Raw genomic sequence first — 19,524 nt, 5'->3', positions numbered from 1 at the left:
CGCATCCAAATCATTTATGTAAATGACAAAAAGTAGAGGACCCAGCACCGATCCTTGTGGCACACCACTGGTCACAGGCCTCCAGTCTGAAAGACAACCCTCCACCACCACCCTCTGTCTTCTACCTTTGAGCCAATTCTGTATCCAAATGGCTAGTTCTCCCTGTATTCCATGAGATCTAAGCTTGCTAATCAGTCTCCCATGGGGAACCTTGTCGAACGCCTTACTGAAATCCATATAGATCACATCTACTGCTCTTCCCTCATCAAACAATTTCCCTACCTGGCCTTAAACTATCAATCAATCTTTTTTAAAAACAAAAACAAACAGTCCCCTCAAAATATGAGGTGATATGTAAAAATTGCAAACAACAACTGAAGGTTCCTTTCATTTAGAAGTATTAAGTAATCGCAATTTTCTTTAAATCAAAAAATAACAGCTAATGTACATTATTTCATGCATGAACTTTATTTGGATTATTATTTAAAATAAAATAATTATTGAATTACAAGGTTTATTTGAAAATTAACTGCAGCTTACAGGCCTGGAGTGTTACAATTAGAAAGCTAATAATGAAAGTATGAAATTATATTTTATTTTAACACTTCAAATGCTAGCGATTTTTGAAAAGATTTACAGCTCAGGTTGATGATAAGTATCTAAGTTAGCTCACTGAGCTTAAAGGTTTGCTTTCAGATGTTTCGTCACCATACTAGGTAACATCATCGCTGAGAATCTCTGGTGAAGTGTGGTGGTACGTTCCGTCTCTCTATCTATAGGTCTTGGTTTCTTAAGGTGGGTGATGTCGATTTAGACTCTATCTACTTTCCCTTGGAAAACAAAAGAACCTGAAATGACATCACCCATCTTAAGAAATCAAAACCTAGAAAGAGAGAGGCAGGACATAGCACCAGTGCTTCACCAGAGACTCTCACTGATGTTACCTATTTTGGTGATGAAACTGCTGAAAACAAACCTTCATGCTCAGCGAGGTAACTTATATACTTCAAATGCTTTCATTACATCAGGGATCCAGACAAAATATACTAAGCATGATTTGATAACGAGAAACCTGCACTTCATTCAGTGCATTTAGAAACAGTAAGAATTGGAAAGCTTTCATCCTCTTACCTAGATTTTGTTTGTAAGATTTAACAAGGATTTCAAAATTATGATAAATTGTTTTATGGTAAATTGCCAAAAGGTTGTTTCCACTAATTAGGGAGTTGGTTACAAGGTGGCATGGAAAGAGAATAATTCAGAAGAAGCCAAGTTTCAACCAAACAATTATTCAAATTTGGAACAATTTATCACAAGTGCCTACTGAAGCTGATATTATGTAATTTGAAAGCCAACTACATCTACTTCTCAAACATTGTGTATAGAATACAGTATCTGGGAAAAGGCAATGTCGAATTAGCATTGCTCCAGCTCAGAAGGTAGCTTTGATCAATTTCCAAAGACCTTCTTCCATGGTGTACCTTACACTAAAAAAAAGTAAGTCACCTTTGTCTGGGATGTTCTCTCATTGGGCTGCTCTCTCATTTGGGGTCACCACATCTCTGGTAAGTGGAGATGTTGAGAAATACTGTCTTTTATGGCAACCTCAGTTCAATCCCTATGGCAGGGATTGAACTCTGCATCATAAATCAGCCAACTTAGCTAACCGAACCCCCAAAGGTAAAGTTCTCATAGTCTTCGCAGACCAAAGGGTTGCTCTTTCATTCGAGAGAGAAAACTGATGGTTGTTTAACCCAAGGATTACCATAGCTCAGGTAAAGGTAGAATTGGAGAAGCACAAACCTTCATGGAACCTTAGTCAATGTGGGAACTGAATCCATCCTGTTAGAGTTACTCTGCCTTGCAAACCAACTAAGTGAACTAACTGAACTCCTGCAACTTACACTACTCAAAGCTCAGCAAACTGATGGCACATTTTAAAAGCTTACAGGATTCTCACCTTTACTACACTAATGCTCCAGTTTAAAATCAGCTTTGAAGTAGCAAGCCAGATTCATACATGAAAGGTTAAAAATGACTTACCACAAGTGAAGTTGATTCTGATTAGTCTGTGGTACAGCTGCCAATGAATGGAGATGGCTTAACAGCTGGACTCTGTAGTGAGGCTGGATATGATGCATGCGATAGCTGAACATCTCCAGCAGAGTGTGTAGGATTCCCCAAGCGTGTGATTTGAAAACATTTGGTAAAAGCTGGCCTAAAAAAAATGAAAAATAAAATTTAGTCTTCTTCACAAATTGACGATGTGAAGGTGCCAGTGTTGGAATGCGGTGGACAAAGTCAGAAGACACACAACACCATGTTTAGTCCAACAGGGTTTATTTGAAATCATCAGTTTTTGGAGCACTGCTACATCAGGTGAAGCGCCTGACAAAATGATCAATGCTTCAAAAGCTTGTGATTTCAAATAAACCTGTTGGACTATAGCCTGGTGTCATGACTTCTGACTTTGTTCACAAAATTTATGCTAGCTTTCCTCAGGTCTTATTCCAAAACAGCTAAATTCTTTCCTCATGAGACAGCATATTTGAGTACAATTCAACAATTTTTCAAGTAGGAATTCTGCTTTGGAAATGTTATCTGTATTAATTGTAAAAATGAGTGCATTTAGTTACAAGAATAATCTAAAAATCAACAATTTAGAAGCAGTGTGTTTTATAATAGGAAACTTTAATAAAACCATCCTTTTTAGTGTTTAGCAAGTTATTGTAGGAAACAGAACAAGATTACATTTTGAGAAAGTACCTTCAGTATATCTACAGCTTTTCTGATTTTGGATGGAGAACTCCACTTGACCAATGCAAACTTTACATTTCTGAAAGCAATCAATCCTGAATTTATTGCATGTTTGAATTGTCAAACTGGGCTGGATTTGAACATAAATTACGGAACCTCCATGTATGGAGAAAAGCTTTTTGGACATTCCAAATTGGATTAAATTCTTTCAGCACTAATCAGATCACAGACTAAAAGCTGACTTTCTTTTGCTTTGAATAAAGCAGATCAAACTGCCCTTGAAAAAAAACTAAGACATTGGCGTGACACTTCCAGCAGTTCTGAAGAGAGGTTCAACATTTGAAGCACTATCTTAGTATCTCTCTACTCAGATGCAGGCCAGACTGGATTATTTTCAACATTTTGCATGTTTTCAGCTTTCTAGCATCTGCAATACTGTGTTACTTCTATAGAGTCAAACAGCACGGAAACAGACCCTTCAGTCTAAAGAGGCCAAACATAATCCCAAACTAAACTCGTACCATCTGCCTGCTCCAGGCCCATATCCCTCCAAACCTTTCCTATTCATGTATGCATTCAAATATCTTTTAAAAGTTGTAAGTGTAGCTGCATCCACCACTTCTTCAGGAAGTTCATTCCACACGTGAACCACCCTCTGAAATAAATTTGCTTACGCCTTTTTTAAAAACACTCTCCTCTCACCTTAAAAATGTGACCCCCCGTCTTAAAATTATCTTAGGGAAAAGACCATTAATTTTATCTATGCCCCTCATTATTTTATAAACTTCTATAGGGTCACCTCTCCTATGCTCCAGTAAAAAAGGCCTATCCAGCCTTTCTTTATAACTCAAATCTTCCATACCTGGCAACATCCTAGTAAATCTCTTCTGAACCCTTTCCAGCTTGATAATATCCTTCCTATAACTGGGTGACCAGAAATGGACAGTATTCCAGAACAGGCCTCACTAATGTCCTGTCCAGCCTTAACATAATGTCCCAACACCCATACTCAAAGGATTAATCAATAAAGGCAAAGAGCCAAATGCCTTTTTAACCACCTGCCTGTATGTGACACAAGCTTTAAAAGAATTACGTATCTGCACTCCAGGTCCCTGTTCTATAACACTACCCAAGGTCTTACAATTAATTGTATAAGCCCTCATTTATCCAGATTGAACACCAGCTGCCATTTTTCAGCCCATTAATCCATTTGATCAAGATCCTTTGCAATCTTAGAAAACCTTTTTACTGTCTACTGTGTCACCAATTTTAATCTCATCCACAAGCTTACTAACCATGCCTTCTATGTTCTCATCCTAATCATTTATATAAATGACAAACAAAAGAGCACCCAGAACTGATCCCTGTGGAACACTGCTGGTGATGGGCCTCCAGTCCAAAATGCAACCCACCACCATTACCTGTCTTCTGCCATTAAACCAATGATGTATCCAATTGGCAAGCTCACCCTGAATCCTATGTGACCTAACTTTACTAATTAGTCTACCAGGCAGAATCTTGTCAAAGGCAATACTAAAATCCAAATAAACAATATCTACTGCTTATTCCATAAAACCACCTTTTTGGTAACTTCCTCAAAACCTCAATCAAGTTTGACAGACACTGGTTTCCTCACAGAAAACCACATGGACTATCCTAATCAATATTTATTTCTCTAAATGTCCATAAATTCCATCTCTGATAATCACCTCCAACAATTTACCAATAACCGAAGTCAGATTTACAAGTCTATAGTTCTTTGGTTTCTCCTTACAACCTTTCTTAAACAAAGGTAAAACAATAGCAAACATTTAGTCATCAGGCACCTCACCCATAGTTATAGATGATCCAGATATTTCTGCAAGGGAGTTTCATAATTTCCTTCCTTACTTCCCACAGTGTTGCATGATACATTAGATCAAGACCCAGAGATTTATCCACTTGATATTCTCTAAAACCTCCCAAATTTCCTCTTCTGTAATGTGAACTGTTTTTAAAACATTAAAGCTTATTTCTCTGCATTCTCTGGACTCCATTTTTTTTCTCCACAGCAAAAACTGACTAAATATTCACTTATTATATCTTCTGGGGTTCAAGACAATGACAACCTCCTTGATTTTTTAAAGAGGCCTTACCCTCTCTCTAGTTACCCTCTTGCTCTTAACATATTTGTAGAATTTCTTTACATTATCCTTAATCTTATCAGCAAATGTTATCTCATATCCCCCCTTTGCTTTTCTGATTTCTCTCTCAAGAATGCTACTTATGTTGATTAAGAGATTCAAGTGAACCAAGTTGTCTATATCTGAAATAAGATTCTCTTTTATTCTTGACGAGAACATCAATATTTTAATCATCCATTGTTACTTAATCTTACCAGCCTCATGCTTCACTCTAACAGGAACAAAATGCCTCTGAACTCTCGCCATCACAACCTTGAATGCTTCCCACTTGTGAGACATCCTTTTACCTGCAAACAGTCTACTCCAATTAACTTTTGGGAGTTTTTGATTGATACCATTAAAATTTGCTTTACTCCAATTAAAAACCAGAACCTTTATGGAAAGCTTATCCTTTTCTGTAACCATTTTGAAACTAACAGAATTATGATTTCTAGACTCAAAGTGCTCCCCCACTTGTACTTCCATCACCTGTTCTGCCCTCATGCCCAAAAGATATTGTTTTGCTCCTTCTCTAGGAGAACCATCCACATATTGATAAAGAAAATTTTCTTGAACACACTGAGATGTTCAAGCAGCCATTTGATCTGTAACGATGCTAAAGATATTCACTTCAGAGGGATTGACTAAATCCATAAATGTACTGACTGAGAGTGGTTATAGAGTTATACTCTAGGGAGAATAGAGTCACAGAGGAAACTCTGGACAAAAGAAAGAGCTGGAAAACAAGCCTAAAGTGGAGATGTACTGACTCACTTGCCATGGGAAAAACTCCAGGTGCTCATGCTCTACCACCAGAATTAGTCACAGATGCAGCATTCACACAAACGTTTCTGCTCTGATGGTGTTTTTGAAGGGGGGGAGGAAGTGCCACAGGATGTGATATGCAAAGATTGTGATCTTGTAACGAACAAGGGTAATTATCATTATTGCAATGACTAGACAAATCTCTTTGCAGGGAAGCGTAGGTAATTACTTTACATGTGGTGCTCTTCTAAGACCGTATATCCTAACTAACTAACTAAACAGAAGCACCTAAGGATCCCTGTGTGTTTTTTAGAACTGGAAAAGCCACAAATAACAATTTCCTCAGTTTGTAAGTCAGAGAAAATAAAGGGTTACTGCTATAGGAAAAGCCTTCATGAATCTCACAAAGAAGCACAGGTAATCTATTTAAACTAAGAATTGGCTGCCCATCAAAGCAGCTCAACGTGACCACCTTTGTTCATGACATCATATGTGGATAACATCAGCTATGAAAAGACAACATTGGAATCGTTTAGCGTCTACTTTGGGTTCAAACAGGGATCTGTGCTGGCACTGATACACTTGAGTATTTTTCTCTTGGTTGCTGTTATACCCCTCCAGATCACCTACAGAAGACATTTAATTATACATGAAACTAATGGACAGCCATTCAGCCCTGCCTGTCTAACATCCAAGACAAAGGTGAACCAACTCGTCAATTGTTACTCTACACTATTGTTGCTGCACATTCTATGTAACGGACATGCAATAGCAAATAGATGGTGTGCTTCACAACTAATGCAGTTTAGTCTGATAATCTTTAGATAATAAATGCTGTTGCCCATGATGTTGCTATACTAGCACTGATCACAGCGACAAAATGATGCTGGAGGTTGTTGATAGTTTGACATATCCTAGCACCACAATCATCAGTAATCTGAAATTTATACTGAAGTCAACACAACCAACACTAAAGCTGCAGTTGTTTTGTCTCAGTGAGATTCAGAATCCTGCGTCCTGAGTGCACTCCTCTACAGTGCAGATTTCTGCACAGTATTTGCTAGGCTGGCAAAAAGACTAAACTGCTAGCCCTTTGCTGTCTCGCATATATCCTTGGCACTTCTCACCACTACCAATTTGGGGATCTGGACTGTACCAATACCAGCTGCATACATTTGCAAAACCAATGACGGTTGCATTGGCTCAGCCACATTCATTGAATAAACGACAGCTGTACATCCAAAGGTCTCCTGTGGAGTGAATTGGCAGTTGGGCCAAACCTCCTGGGGGGCATCCATACCTCTGCTAAGGGTATGGCAAGTGAAATATAAAGCTGAAGGGAATTGACAGTGACAACCAGGAGATAATCATCAACAGCCATAATCTCTGCAGGGCGACTCTTTGGAAGAAGCGAGCAGAATGAAAAGTTCAGCCGGCTGATAAGTGGGCCCAGTGAAAACAAAGTCCAATGAATCATGCATTTATAAGGCTACTGTCTTCCTCTGCAACAAGTATATCGGAGGTTATCATGCCAGAGTGGGATTCCTCAGTCATGCCAGGGAAAGCAAAACAAAGAAGTGGCCATCATGGTGCAAATCATCATTCTATAAGATAGAAGACTGCCAGCATGTAGAGCAAGAAACTAGATTTTTTTTCCGCATTAGCTTGATGTAGGATACTAAAAGGGTGAAACTATTTTATGCCACCAACCCCAAGAATGTAATTATCATTATTATTATTATTAAAGGGGTACATCAGAAACCATTCAAATACGCAAGGCTTATTGGTAACTTTTTGAAATCTGGCAAATATTCCATTTGTCTGAGGTTTTCCATTTCATCTATTATTCAACTCAAATATGCCTTCAGAAATACATCATTCATAAATTAAATCAGAGTCAGGGGAAAAAAAAAACAATGTTTGTGGTAGTTCTTAACACATTCATCCAGAAATAGCACACTTACTGATAAAACCTTTAATTCCAAGAGATTCAATCTCCATATAAACTAGAAGACGGCTATAAGTTTCTACCAGCGCAGGAGCCAAAGCTAGGCTTGATTTGGCATGGGCTAGTTTGATCACTCTTGTAGCTATACTGTGAATGAGGCTGAAATACAGAATATTTAAATCAATAAATGTTCAAGAATCATTATATATTATAGAACTGCATTAATGTGCTTCATTTATTCATTGTAGTTATATTGATTCAAATAAGCAATTGGGACTTCCAGCATACAGTGCAGACTGAAATTCATCCTAAAAAAAACAGAATGGTGTGGAAATAATAGTTATTGCAATATTATTGTCAAAATTTATAGGCAGTATTATGATAATTTAAAAACGAAATTAACTCATTTTGAGTCAAAGAAAAAAACTTATTAATGACACTAAGGCCAATTAACTGGGACCTCGAGTAAATTAATTTTTAATGGGAAAAATATGGTGACCTGAACCGGACATTACTGCAATTTATGCCTCAAGAGTTATTTGTGCTTTCAGCATTTTATATTTATTTGAACCTAATGTGATACTATAAATCAGTAATCAAATGATGCAATTTTATTTTGACTGTAGGGCATTTTAGTATTTACTTGATAAATGACTGATGACAGTAAAGTAAAAGGTTCACAAAAAAATACTATGTCGTTCAGCAAACTTGAATTCCTGCGATTACCTCATTTTGGCATGAACGGTTAGTGAATCTAATAAGTTCATTGGTAGCGGGGTAATAGATCCTGAAGCCGTGCAGTTTGTTCCAGGAAGGGATATCCTCAAGCTGCCATTCCCATATATTGTTTCAACCAATACTCCCATAGGTAATGTAAAACATTCAGAATTAGTAGAATATGCATTACACAGCAAGGCAATCTTGTAATCGTTCATCTGTAGACTCTTGTTTCTCAAACTTTGTTGTAAAAATCTGTATTGAAAATAATAGTTAATAATTTTGCTACATTATTAATAAAATGCAAATATTTGATTTTTATTAATATATGACAGGATTTTTTCACGAGAACTTCTTCTAAAACGTATTTTCTTTAACTTACTATCATTTTTCTGTCTTCAAGAATGGTGATGAAACAAGAGGTTTACTTCCTTCAGATGTTAATGTTTTGTGTTTACACATTTTTAACTTTTAAAAACAATTTTTTTTAGGGTACTAGAGTCATAGAAACAGCATGGAAACAGACCCTTCGGTCCAACCCATCCACACCAACCATGTAGCCCAACCCAATCTAGTTCCATCTGCCAGCACCCGGACCATATCCCTCCAAATCCTTCCTATTCATATACCTATCAAAATGCCTCTTAAATGTTATAATTGTACAAGCCTCCACTACTTCCTCTGACAGCTCATTCCATACCCGTACCACCCTCTATGTGAAAAAGATGCCCCTTAGTTCTCTTTTATATCTTTCCCCTCTCACCCTAAACCTAGGCCCTCCAGTTCTGGACTCCCCGACACCAGGGAGAAGACTTTTCCTATTTATCCTATCCATGCCCCTCATAATTTTGTAAACCTCTATAAAGGTCACCCCTTAGCCTCCAATGGTCCAGAGAAAACAGCCCCTGCCTGTTCAGACTCTCCCTATAGCTCAAATCTTCCAACCCTGGCAACATCCTTGTAAATCTTTTCTGAACCCATTCAAGTTTCACAACATCGTTCCAACAGGAAGGAGACCAGAATTGCACACAATATTCCAACATTGGCCTAACCAATGTCCTGTACAGCCGCCACATGATGTCCCAATTCCTGTACTCAATACTCTGACCAATAAAGGAACGCATACCAAATCCCTTCTTCACTATCCTATCTACCTGCGACTCCACTTTCAAGGAGCTATGAATCTGCACTCCAAGGTCTCTTTGTTCAGCAACACTCCTGAGGTCCTTACCACTAAGTGTATAAGTCCTGCTAAGATTTGTTTTCCCAAAATGCAGCACCTCGCATTTATCTGAATTAAACTCCATCTGTCACTTCTCAGCCCATGGCCCATCTGATCAAGATCCTGTTGTAATCGGAGGTAACTCTCTTCGCTGTCCACTACACTTCCCTTTGTTACTTCTTCAAAAAACTCAATCATGTTTGTGAGACATGATTCCCCCGCACAAAGCCATGTTGAGTATCCCTAATCAGTCCTTGCCTTTCCAAATACATGTACATCCTGTCTCTCAGGATTCCCTCCAACAACTTGCCCACCACCGAGGTCAGGCTCAATGGTCTATAGTTCCCTGGCTTGTCCTTACCACCCTTCTTAAACAGTGGCACCACGTTAGCCAACCTCCAGTCTTCCGTCACCTCACCTGTGACTAGCGATAATACAAATATCTCAGCAAGAGGCCCAGCAATCACTTCTCTAGCTTCCCACAGAGTTCTTGGGTACACCTGATCAGGTCCTGGGGATTTATCTACCTTTACTCGTTTCAAGACATCCAGCACTTCCTCCTCTGTAATCTGGACACTCTGCAAGATGTCACCATCTATTTCCCTACAGTCTATATCTTCCATATCCTTTTCCACAGTAAATACTGACTCAAATTAGTGTCCCAATGGTAGTGCTATACATTTAACAATCTCAAGAATGAACAAAACCTTTTCACCAATTTTATTTCTATTCCTTTTGATGGTATTCAAACAGCCACCACTAGAGAACTGCATTTGCCCACTACATCATTTGGAAAAACTTACATCACCTCTAATTGTCATGCACAAATTAAATTAAATTTAAAAAAGAATGTGACCCTAAGCTACTCACAGACATACCAACTACTGGATCTTTACATTTAAAAAGCTTACTCATGGTGGAGCTTGAGAGAATGAGGGATGGGTATCTGCAGTTTAGAGTTATCATTTTGTGCCTTCCTATTGAGATGAATCCAGATACAAGTCATGGCAAACGCATGAGTAGACTGTGGTTTGCTTATGTCAGGTACAGGAATGCACTGGAAACAAAGAAAAAATAAGCATATTAGACTCTACAAATGCTCTTCCTTTTGCATTTAAATGCAAAATGATGGAATTGATATATAAATCCTACTTCTTTCTCTGGATACAGCAGATCAAACAGCTTCATTACTGGGAGGAAATCAGCTAATGCATTCTTCTGGATACTCCCAGAGATGAACTGCAACAAAACCCACATCAGATGGTCTCGCCCTTTTATTAGACCTCGGCCTGCCAGCTGTAAGATAAAGACAACAAAGTTGTAAAAGGATTGCTTAGCATTACAGACAACAAACAATTCGGAGCTGGAAAGGAGGACTTCTACAGCAAGGGTTTTTATTTAAGAAAAAGCAAGAGACATTACAGAACAGTAATAAATGCGTGAAATGAGGATGAAGAGAGTGGAGATGAGAATTCAAGTAAGACCGTTGAAATACAAACAGAAGTAGGTCATTTGGCCCCTCAAGCCTGCTCTGCCATTCAAGAGAATCATGGCTGATTTGATGTCCTCACATCCACTTCCTGCCCCTTCTCCATAATCCTTGAAATCCCAAATGATCAATAAGCCATCTATTTCAGCCCCCTATACACACAAGGACCCTGTCTCCCACAGCTTTGTGTGGCAAGGAATTCCAAAGACTCATGGTGCTCTGACAGAAGAAATTTCGCATCGCAGTCTTAAATTGGTACCCCTTTATTCTGAGACTATGTCTTATGGTCCTAGACATTCCCATGAGGGGAAAATCCTTTCAGCTTTTATCTTGTTGAGCCCCTAAAAACTTTGTATATTTCAATCAGATCATCTCTCATTCTTAACTCCAGTGAGTACAGTCCCAATCTGTTTAATCTTTGTTCATAAGACAATCCCTTCATATTCAAGATCATCCAAGTGAACCTCCTCTAAAATGCCTCCAATGAAATAATCTCTCTCCTTAAATGGAGATGCTGCCAGAGTTGGAAGATTTGGGCTATAGGGAGAGGCTGAATCAGCTGGGGTTGTTTTCCCTGGAGCTTTGGAGACGGAGGATGACCTTATAAAAGCTTATAAAATCATGAGGGGCATGGATAGGATAAATAGGCAAGGTCTTTTCCCTGGGGTGGAGTCCAGAACTAGAGGGCAGAGGTTTAGAGTGAGAGCCGAAAAATTTAAAAGGGACATAAAGGGGAACTTTTCCACGCAGAGGGTGGTGCACATATGGAATGAGCTGCCAGAGGAAGTGGTGGAGGCTGGTACAATTACAATATTTAAAAGGCATCTGGATGGGTAAATGAATAGCAAGGGTTTAGAGGGATATAGGCCAAATGCTGGCAAATGGGACTAGATTAGATTAGGATATCTGGTCAACATGGACGAATTGGACCGAAGGGTCTGCTTCCATGCTCTACATCTCTGACTCTGAGGGGACCAAAACTGCTTACAGTACTCCAGATGTGGTCTCACCAGCACCTTGTACAGTTGCAGTCAGACTCCCTTATTCGAATACTCCAATTTCCTTGAAATAATGGCCAACATTCCATTAGCATTCTAGATTATTAGCTGTGTCCACGCGCTAGCTTTCTGTGTTTCTATACCCAAGGACGAATTCAGGGATTCATGCTGAAAAAGAAAATTTGAGCTACCCTTCTTGACAGAATGTGAACAATGATCCCAAGAGGAGGCTGAGTCACAAAGAAGTTAAAAGATCACAAGGGCTGCCATTTACATAAGTGCTAGAGAATTTGTACTGTATCATGTCGATGTTTAATACTGGGATGCCCAGAACTGGATTCAACATTTGAATGTGACCTAATCACTAAAACATCATATCCTTTTTTGCACTAAGTCACATATTAAACCTTTTTGAATTTTCTCTCCCCTTTTTCAATCTAATTACTAATGTTAGATCTAGCTGTACCCGAGATATAACTGTTAACGAATTTACCTATCCATGCAAGAAAGCCTATCCCCTCAAATATTACATACAATTCATCAATTTTCCTAATGCCTATAAGTGATGCCCAGTACAGGTAGCCCCCACTATTCGAAAGTAGAGCGCTCCCAGGAAACGTTTCATAAGCTGAAAATTGCGTAAAGCAAAGGTGCGTGATTTATATAGGATAAAATACCGCCATTTTTCGCAAAAGCGAAAATCCTCTTCGGATTTGCGAAAACAGGTACTATTGCAGATCATTCTTAAAAGCAAGATTGCATAAAGAGAATATTCGAGAAGCGCAGTATACCGTACTGTCCAAAGTTACATGCTCCTCATACTGCAATCTGTTCACAAGAAAAAGTTACTTAAGCAAGTCTTGTCCTTTATAAACCCAAAATGAATGCCTCTGTTTGACTCAGGCATTTACTTGTACTATATTCTTTTGACTCAAAAGTTCACTGGCAAGCAAATCAGTAATTAGCCTATGATTTTCTGACTTATTTACCCTTTACTGAACAGATAGTGCTTTTGCAATATTCCAACTTTGTCACAATTCCAGTTACCAAACGTTAATCAGAGTGACTTTTGTAATCTTAGTTTAATGTTTGGAATTAGATATCCATTTCAACACTTAGCTCAAATATGCTCTCCTATACCCTGCTTTGACAATCTCACTTTTCTATTGCCTTATAAAGGTGGATCAAAATATTTGAGAACACTGTCAGTGACCATCTCTGAAATACAAAATGCTTTCCATCTCTAAGCAGACCAGACCTTGCTTGATTACTCTCTCACTTGTGCTCATAAAAATCATCCCACTGTTTTTTTTTTAACCTTAATGTTGTCTGTCATTTCCCATCGATAATTTCCATATTTCTCATTTGTTTCACTTGCACTACTTCACCATATTAGGTCTATAGAAACTTCAATTTTTTTTGTAAAATTCAGTTGCATTCTCATGACCTCTTTCTCCAGGTACAGTATTTCACCCTATAAATCAAACATGATGTGATCGTCTTGTGCATTACTCATTTTTTGAACCACCATTCTCAACTGTCAGCCCGTTATTATGGTGAAAAAGTGAATTAATTGGCTTTCAGTCCAACACTTCTTTTAAAAAATCTCTAAAGCAAATCTAATACGTTCAAGTCACAAGTTTCCAAACATTAACCATAAAGTCACTTACCCTTCAGGCTTTAATACTCAGATCCAAATCAAATATTGCCTATGTTCTTGTTGGATACTCAACATACTGAGCAAAATTTAAATTCACTCATTACACATTCACTTAGAGATAAAAATCAGGCCTACTGATTTAAAACAGATTCTGGATACATCCTAAGAAACATTCTCCTTTTTGACTTCAAATGCCATTTTTATTCTGGCCTAAAACATCTTCCCAGAATTAAAGTTGCTATCCCAACATACTCTCAAATCTCTTAAATTTCTTTTTACTTTTCAACGATCCATGACATATGCTCAATACAATTACATTCCTTATTATTTCTTAGGTACCCAGCACTGCATATAATAGAGTCCCTGAGATTTCTTCATCTATCTTGACCTGAAATTGCTCTGTATCTGCAGAACTAGCAGGAAAGCAGTGCAGGTGTCCCCTGTGGTCATCTCCCTCCAAAACAGGTATACCGTTTTGGATACTGTTGGAGGAGATGGCTCACCAGGGGAAGGCAGCAGTAGCCAGGTTCATGGCACCATGGATGGCTCTGCTATTCAGAATAGCAGGAAAAAGAGTGGCAGGGCTATAGTTGTAGGGGATTCAGTTGTAAGGGGAGTAGATAGACTATTCCGTGGTTGCAAACGAGACTCCCGAATGGTATGTTGCTTCCCTGGCGCACGAATCAGGGTAGCTCCGGATTGGCTGCAGAACATTCTCAAGGGGGAGGGTGAACAGTCAGTTGTCGTGGTCCATATAGGCACAAATGATATAGGTAGAAAATCAGGATGAGGTCCTATAAACAGAATTTAGGGAGTTAGAAGCCAAGTTAAAAAGTAGGACCTCAGAGGTAGTAATCTCAGGATTGCTACCAGTGCCATGCGCTAGTCAGAGTAGGAATGATAGAATAAGCAGGATGCATGGCTTGAGAGATGGTACAGGAGGGAGGAGTACAGATTTTTGGGACATTGGGACCAATTCTGGGGGAGGTGAGACTATTACGAATTGGACAGTCTTCACCTGGGCCGGACTGGAACCAATGTCTTTGGGGCGCTTTTGCTAACACTGTTGGGAAGGGTTTAAACTAATGTGGCAGGGGGTTGGGAACCAATGAGATGAGAGGACAGTAAGGAAGCAGTAACTAAAGCCTGTAAGGAATGAGATAATGAAGTCAGCGTGACTAAGGGGAAGAGGAGGGAGGGAGCAGATGATGAATACAAAGGGACAGGTGGTCTTAGGTGCATTTGTTTTAATGCAAGAAGTGTAGTAGGTAAGGCGGATGAACTTAGGGCTGGGAGCATGATGTTATTGCTATTACTGAGACTTGGTTGAGGGAAGGGTATGATTGGCAGCCAAACATTCCAGGTTTTCAATGCTTCTGGCGGGATTGAGAGGGAGGTAAAAGGGGTGGAGGACTAGCATTACTGGTCAGAAGATACCACAGCTATGCGGAAGGAGAGCACTATGGAAGTGAGGCAATATGGACTGAGCTCAAATAGGAAGGGTATGGTAACAACGTTGAGGCTGTTCTACAGGCCTCCCAACAGCGAGTGTGAGATAGAGTGCAAATATGTAAACAGACATGGAAGGATGTAGGAGCAACAGGGTGGTGGTGATAGGAAGTTTTAATTTTCCCAACATTGACTGGGATTCACTTAGTGTTAGAGGACTAGGTGGAGCAGAATTTGTAAGGAACATCCAGGAGGGATTTCTAGAACAGTACATAAATAGTACAACTCGGGAACGGGCCTTACTGGTCCGTGTTGGGAAATGAGCCCGATCAGGTGGTTGATGTTTCAGTAGGGGATGACTTTGGGAATAGTGATCACAATTCCATAAGTTTTAGAATACTCATGGACAAAAATGAGAGTGGTCCTAAAGGAAGAGTGCTAAATTGGGGCAAGGCCAACTATACCAAAATTCGGCAGGAGCTGGGGAATGTAGATTGGGAGCAGCTATCCACATTTGATAGGTGGAAGGCTTTTAAAGAGAGGTTGATTGGAGTTCAGGACAAATATGTTCCTGTGAACATGAGGAATTGAAATGGCAAGGTTAGGGATGACAGATGAAATTGAGAGACTAGCTAAGACGAAAAAGGATGTGTACATAAGGTCTAGGCTACTGAAGACAGACAAAGCTTTGGAAGAATACTGGGAAAGTAGCACCAAACTGAAACGAGGAATTAAGAGGGCTAAAAGGGGTCATGAAATACCTTTAGCAAACAGGTTAAGGAAAAATCTTAAAGCCTTTTTTTCATACATAAGGACCAAAAGGGTAACTAGAGAAAGGGTTGGCCCACTCAAGGACAAAGAAGGAAAGTTACGCGTGGAGTCAGAGAAAATGTGAGAGATTCTTAACGAGTACTTTGTATCGGTATTCAGAAGAGAGGGACATGATGTATGTTGAGGTTAGGGATAGATGCTTGATTTCTCTTGGTCAAGTCGGCATACGGAGGGAGGAAGTATTGAGTATTCTAAAAGGCATTAAGGTAGACAAGTCCACAGGTCCGGATGGGATCTACCGCAGGGTACTGAGGGAAGCGAGAGAAGAAATAGCTGTGGCCTTAAGAGATATCTTTGCAGCATCCTTGAACACAGGTGAGGTCCTGGAGGACAGGAGAATTGCTAATGCTGTCACCTTGTTTAAGAGTAGCAGGGTACTCCAGGTAATTATAAACCGGTGGGCCTGACGTCAGTGGTAGAGAAGCTGCTGGAGAAGATACTGAGGGATAATATCTATTTACATTTGGAAGGAAATTGGCTTATCAGTAATGAGCAGCATGGTTTTGTGCAGGGAAGTTATTGTCTTACAAACCTAATGAAATTCTTTGAGGTGACGACAAAGTTGATTGATGGAGGAAGGGCTGCAGATGTCATATACATGGACTTTAGTAAAGCGTTTGATAAGGTTACCCATGGTAGGCTGATGGACTGATGGAGAAGGTGAAGTCACTTGGGGTCCAGGGTGTTCTAGCTAGATGGATAGAGAATTGGCTGGGCAACAGGAGACAGAGAAGTAGTGGAAGGGAGTTTCTTAAAATGCAGACCTGTGACCAGTTGTGTTCAACAGGGATCTGTGCTCGGATCACTGTTGTTTATGATTTGTATAAATGATTTGGAGGAAGGTATTGGTTGCCTGATTAGCAAGCTTGCAGATGACACTAAGATTGGTGGAGTAGCGGATAGCGAAGGGGACTGTCAGAGAATACAGCAGAATATAGATAGATTGGAGTGATGAGCAGAGAAATGGCAGATGGAGATCAATTCAGGCAAATGCAAGGTGATGCATTTTGGAAGATCCAGTTCAAGAGCTAACTATATAGTAAATGGAAAAGTCCTGGGATAAATTGACAGAGAGAGATCTGGGTATTCAGGTCCATTGTTCACTGAAGGTGGCAACGCAAGTCAGTAAAGTGGTCAAGGCAGCGTACGGCATGCTTTCCTTCATTGGACAGGGTATTAAGTTGGCAGGTCATGTGACAGTTATATAGGACTTTGGTTCGGTCGCATTTGGAATACTGCGTACAGTTCTGGTTGCCATGTTATCAAAAGGATGTGGATGCTTTGGAGAGGGTGCAGAGGAGGTTTACCAGGATGTTGCCTGGTATGGAGGGCGCTAGCGATGAAGACAGGTCGAATAGGATTAGGATTATTTTCATTAGAAAGATGGAGGTTGAGGGGGGACCTGATTGAGGTCCACAAAATCATGAGAGGTATATACCCACAGGGTGGATAGCAAGAAGTTTTTTCCCCAGAGTGCAGAACTTAATTACTAGGGGTCACGAGTTCAAAGTGAGAGCAGAAACATTTCGGGGACATATGCGTGGGAAATTCTTTACACAGAGGGTGGTGGGAGTTTGGAATGAATTGCCAGCGGAGGTGGTAGAGGTGGGAACGATAGTGTCATTTAAGATGTATCTAAACAGATACATGAATGGGCAGGCAGCAAAAGGATACAAATCTTTGGAAAATAGGTGACAGGTTTAGATAGATGATCTGGATTGGCGCAGGCTTGGAAGGCCGAAGGGCCTGTTCCTGTGCTGTAATATTCTTTGTTTTTTTTTCTCTTTATTAGGAGCTCTTCTATTCTTATCTTGCAAAGTCATGATAGTTCCAAATGCCATATTTAAATGCTATTTTCTGCCATTAGCATCCATGCATAGTCTTGAAGGTAAGCAAATTACTATTTCTTTACTGATTCAAAATAAACAGTTAAAATTTTGCTGCACTTCTATACAAGGTTAAGAATCTGTCAAGGTTATATATTCTCCATGTGGATTTGCAGCTAATGTACAAATTGAAAGGTGCAAAATGCTGCATAAATTCAACTTATACTGTTATTGAGCAAAATCTGAGTAATAAAGCAATCTGAAATTATACACATTTATAACTTGGCATTTCTGTATCCCAAACATACCTTCTGATGAAGTGATAACACCATGTGTGGAAAACTAGCAAATTGAAATAAGACAAAGAAAATGAGCTGACTCGAGAGGTGTTGCCACAATAACTGACTGGTGCCTCCATCATCAAACTTTTCTTCTGTTTCAGAGCGTTCCATAGCATAAACCACTAAATCCACAAGCTGATCTTCCAAAACTGGACAGCGCTGTTTGTGCTGTAAAGTAGACACTTATTACAGAAATGAACATTAAATACACAAAATTGACTACTTATGCAAAAGAAACTTGACAAAGCATGAAATGCTAACCTAAACACACTGCAATGAGGTATTTCAGAAAGCACCTAATTTGCATGTAGCGTAAAAAAAAGATGCCAAGCACTGCAACGGTTTGCCCTCTTCTCCCAAATCTACATGTCCAAAAACTCATGTTTTGTTTTGTATTTTCAATGTCTCAACTTTGGCCAACAAGAAACATAACCACAAGTGCTCTGGTCAACAAATTAGAAGATGATTTTGTTTAATATTTCTTCAGAACCTACATTCTATTACTACCTACATATAAAATTAGCATGCTTTCCATTTATGATGATGAAACTGAAATAAAAAATAAATTGCACTTTCTTTGAAAGCATGCCTTATGAACCCTAACAAAATTACAGCTACTTTGAAAACATCTTTTGATTCCACATTATATTGGCAGTGTAACTACTTTTCACAGGTCAACAACAGAACATTTACTAAACAACTTCTCCATGATGACTATAAAAATCTTAAGTGCAAGAATTGCAACAATCACACATTCTGTAGCAGACAGCGACAGACACCACTGCATTCTCTACGTATACCAGCATGCAGATCTACTTTTATTCTCTAAATGGCATCAGTTGCTACCAAGCAGTCAGCATCTCGTTAGTCACAATACAACAGTAAGATTGTAAACATACCTGAGCAATGTTCAAGGTCTAGAGCATTGTAGGATGGGCAGGACAAGACAGGACAGAACAAAAATAAAGGAAGAAAAAAAGAAAGACATAACAGTGACTATGAGGCCAGCCTCAGGTTGCCCCAGAAAGGTCAAGCCCCACAAAAACCAAAATGTACAAGTTCTAATATTTGAGGCTGGCCTAATAGCTAAAGCAATTTAAATAAAACTCAAATCATGTATTTTTTTACATTAATTCTACTGTAGTTTTCCACAAGATGCTGCATTTAAACATTTTACCATTCCCATCCACAAGGCAATATAAACTAGAAGGCTTCAAAACATCTTCCCCATCTATTTCAAGTAGCTCAAAAGTAAAATCCATCATAAGACAGACTAACGCTAACTTATGTTCTGGCTATTTTTGATGAACACTCATTTGCTTATTTAGCCACAGCAACAGAAAAGAGAAAAAGAACAGT

The 19,524-nt window shown here is 39.2% G+C and overlaps 1 protein-coding gene across 3 annotated transcripts in view; it reads right to left on the bottom strand.

Annotated features, from left to right (window-relative positions):
* The window catches only part of med23 (mediator complex subunit 23), a 121,241-nt gene that overhangs the window by 70,459 nt on the left and 31,258 nt on the right, over nucleotides 1–19,524 (bottom strand). For 2 of the 3 annotated variants that reach the window (XM_043683331.1, XM_043683338.1), the window contains exons 11-17: nucleotides 19,065–19,082; nucleotides 18,133–18,333; nucleotides 10,724–10,867; nucleotides 10,483–10,628; nucleotides 8,359–8,604; nucleotides 7,649–7,791; nucleotides 2,044–2,218 (exon numbers count right to left, since the gene is read on the bottom strand). In XM_043683331.1, coding sequence (XP_043539266.1) covers nucleotides 2,044–2,218; nucleotides 7,649–7,791; nucleotides 8,359–8,604; nucleotides 10,483–10,628; nucleotides 10,724–10,867; nucleotides 18,133–18,333; nucleotides 19,065–19,082 — 1,073 coding nt within the window. The remainder of the gene's footprint in view (nucleotides 1–2,043; nucleotides 2,219–7,648; nucleotides 7,792–8,358; nucleotides 8,605–10,482; nucleotides 10,629–10,723; nucleotides 10,868–18,132; nucleotides 18,334–19,064; nucleotides 19,083–19,524) is intronic. The other variant, XM_043683342.1, reaches the window with a different exon arrangement.

Source organism: Chiloscyllium plagiosum, chromosome 3 (assembly GCF_004010195.1).
Source record: "Chiloscyllium plagiosum isolate BGI_BamShark_2017 chromosome 3, ASM401019v2, whole genome shotgun sequence".
Classification (NCBI taxonomy): domain Eukaryota; kingdom Metazoa; phylum Chordata; class Chondrichthyes; order Orectolobiformes; family Hemiscylliidae; genus Chiloscyllium; species Chiloscyllium plagiosum.
This window is presented reverse-complemented; position numbering and strand designations above follow the sequence as displayed.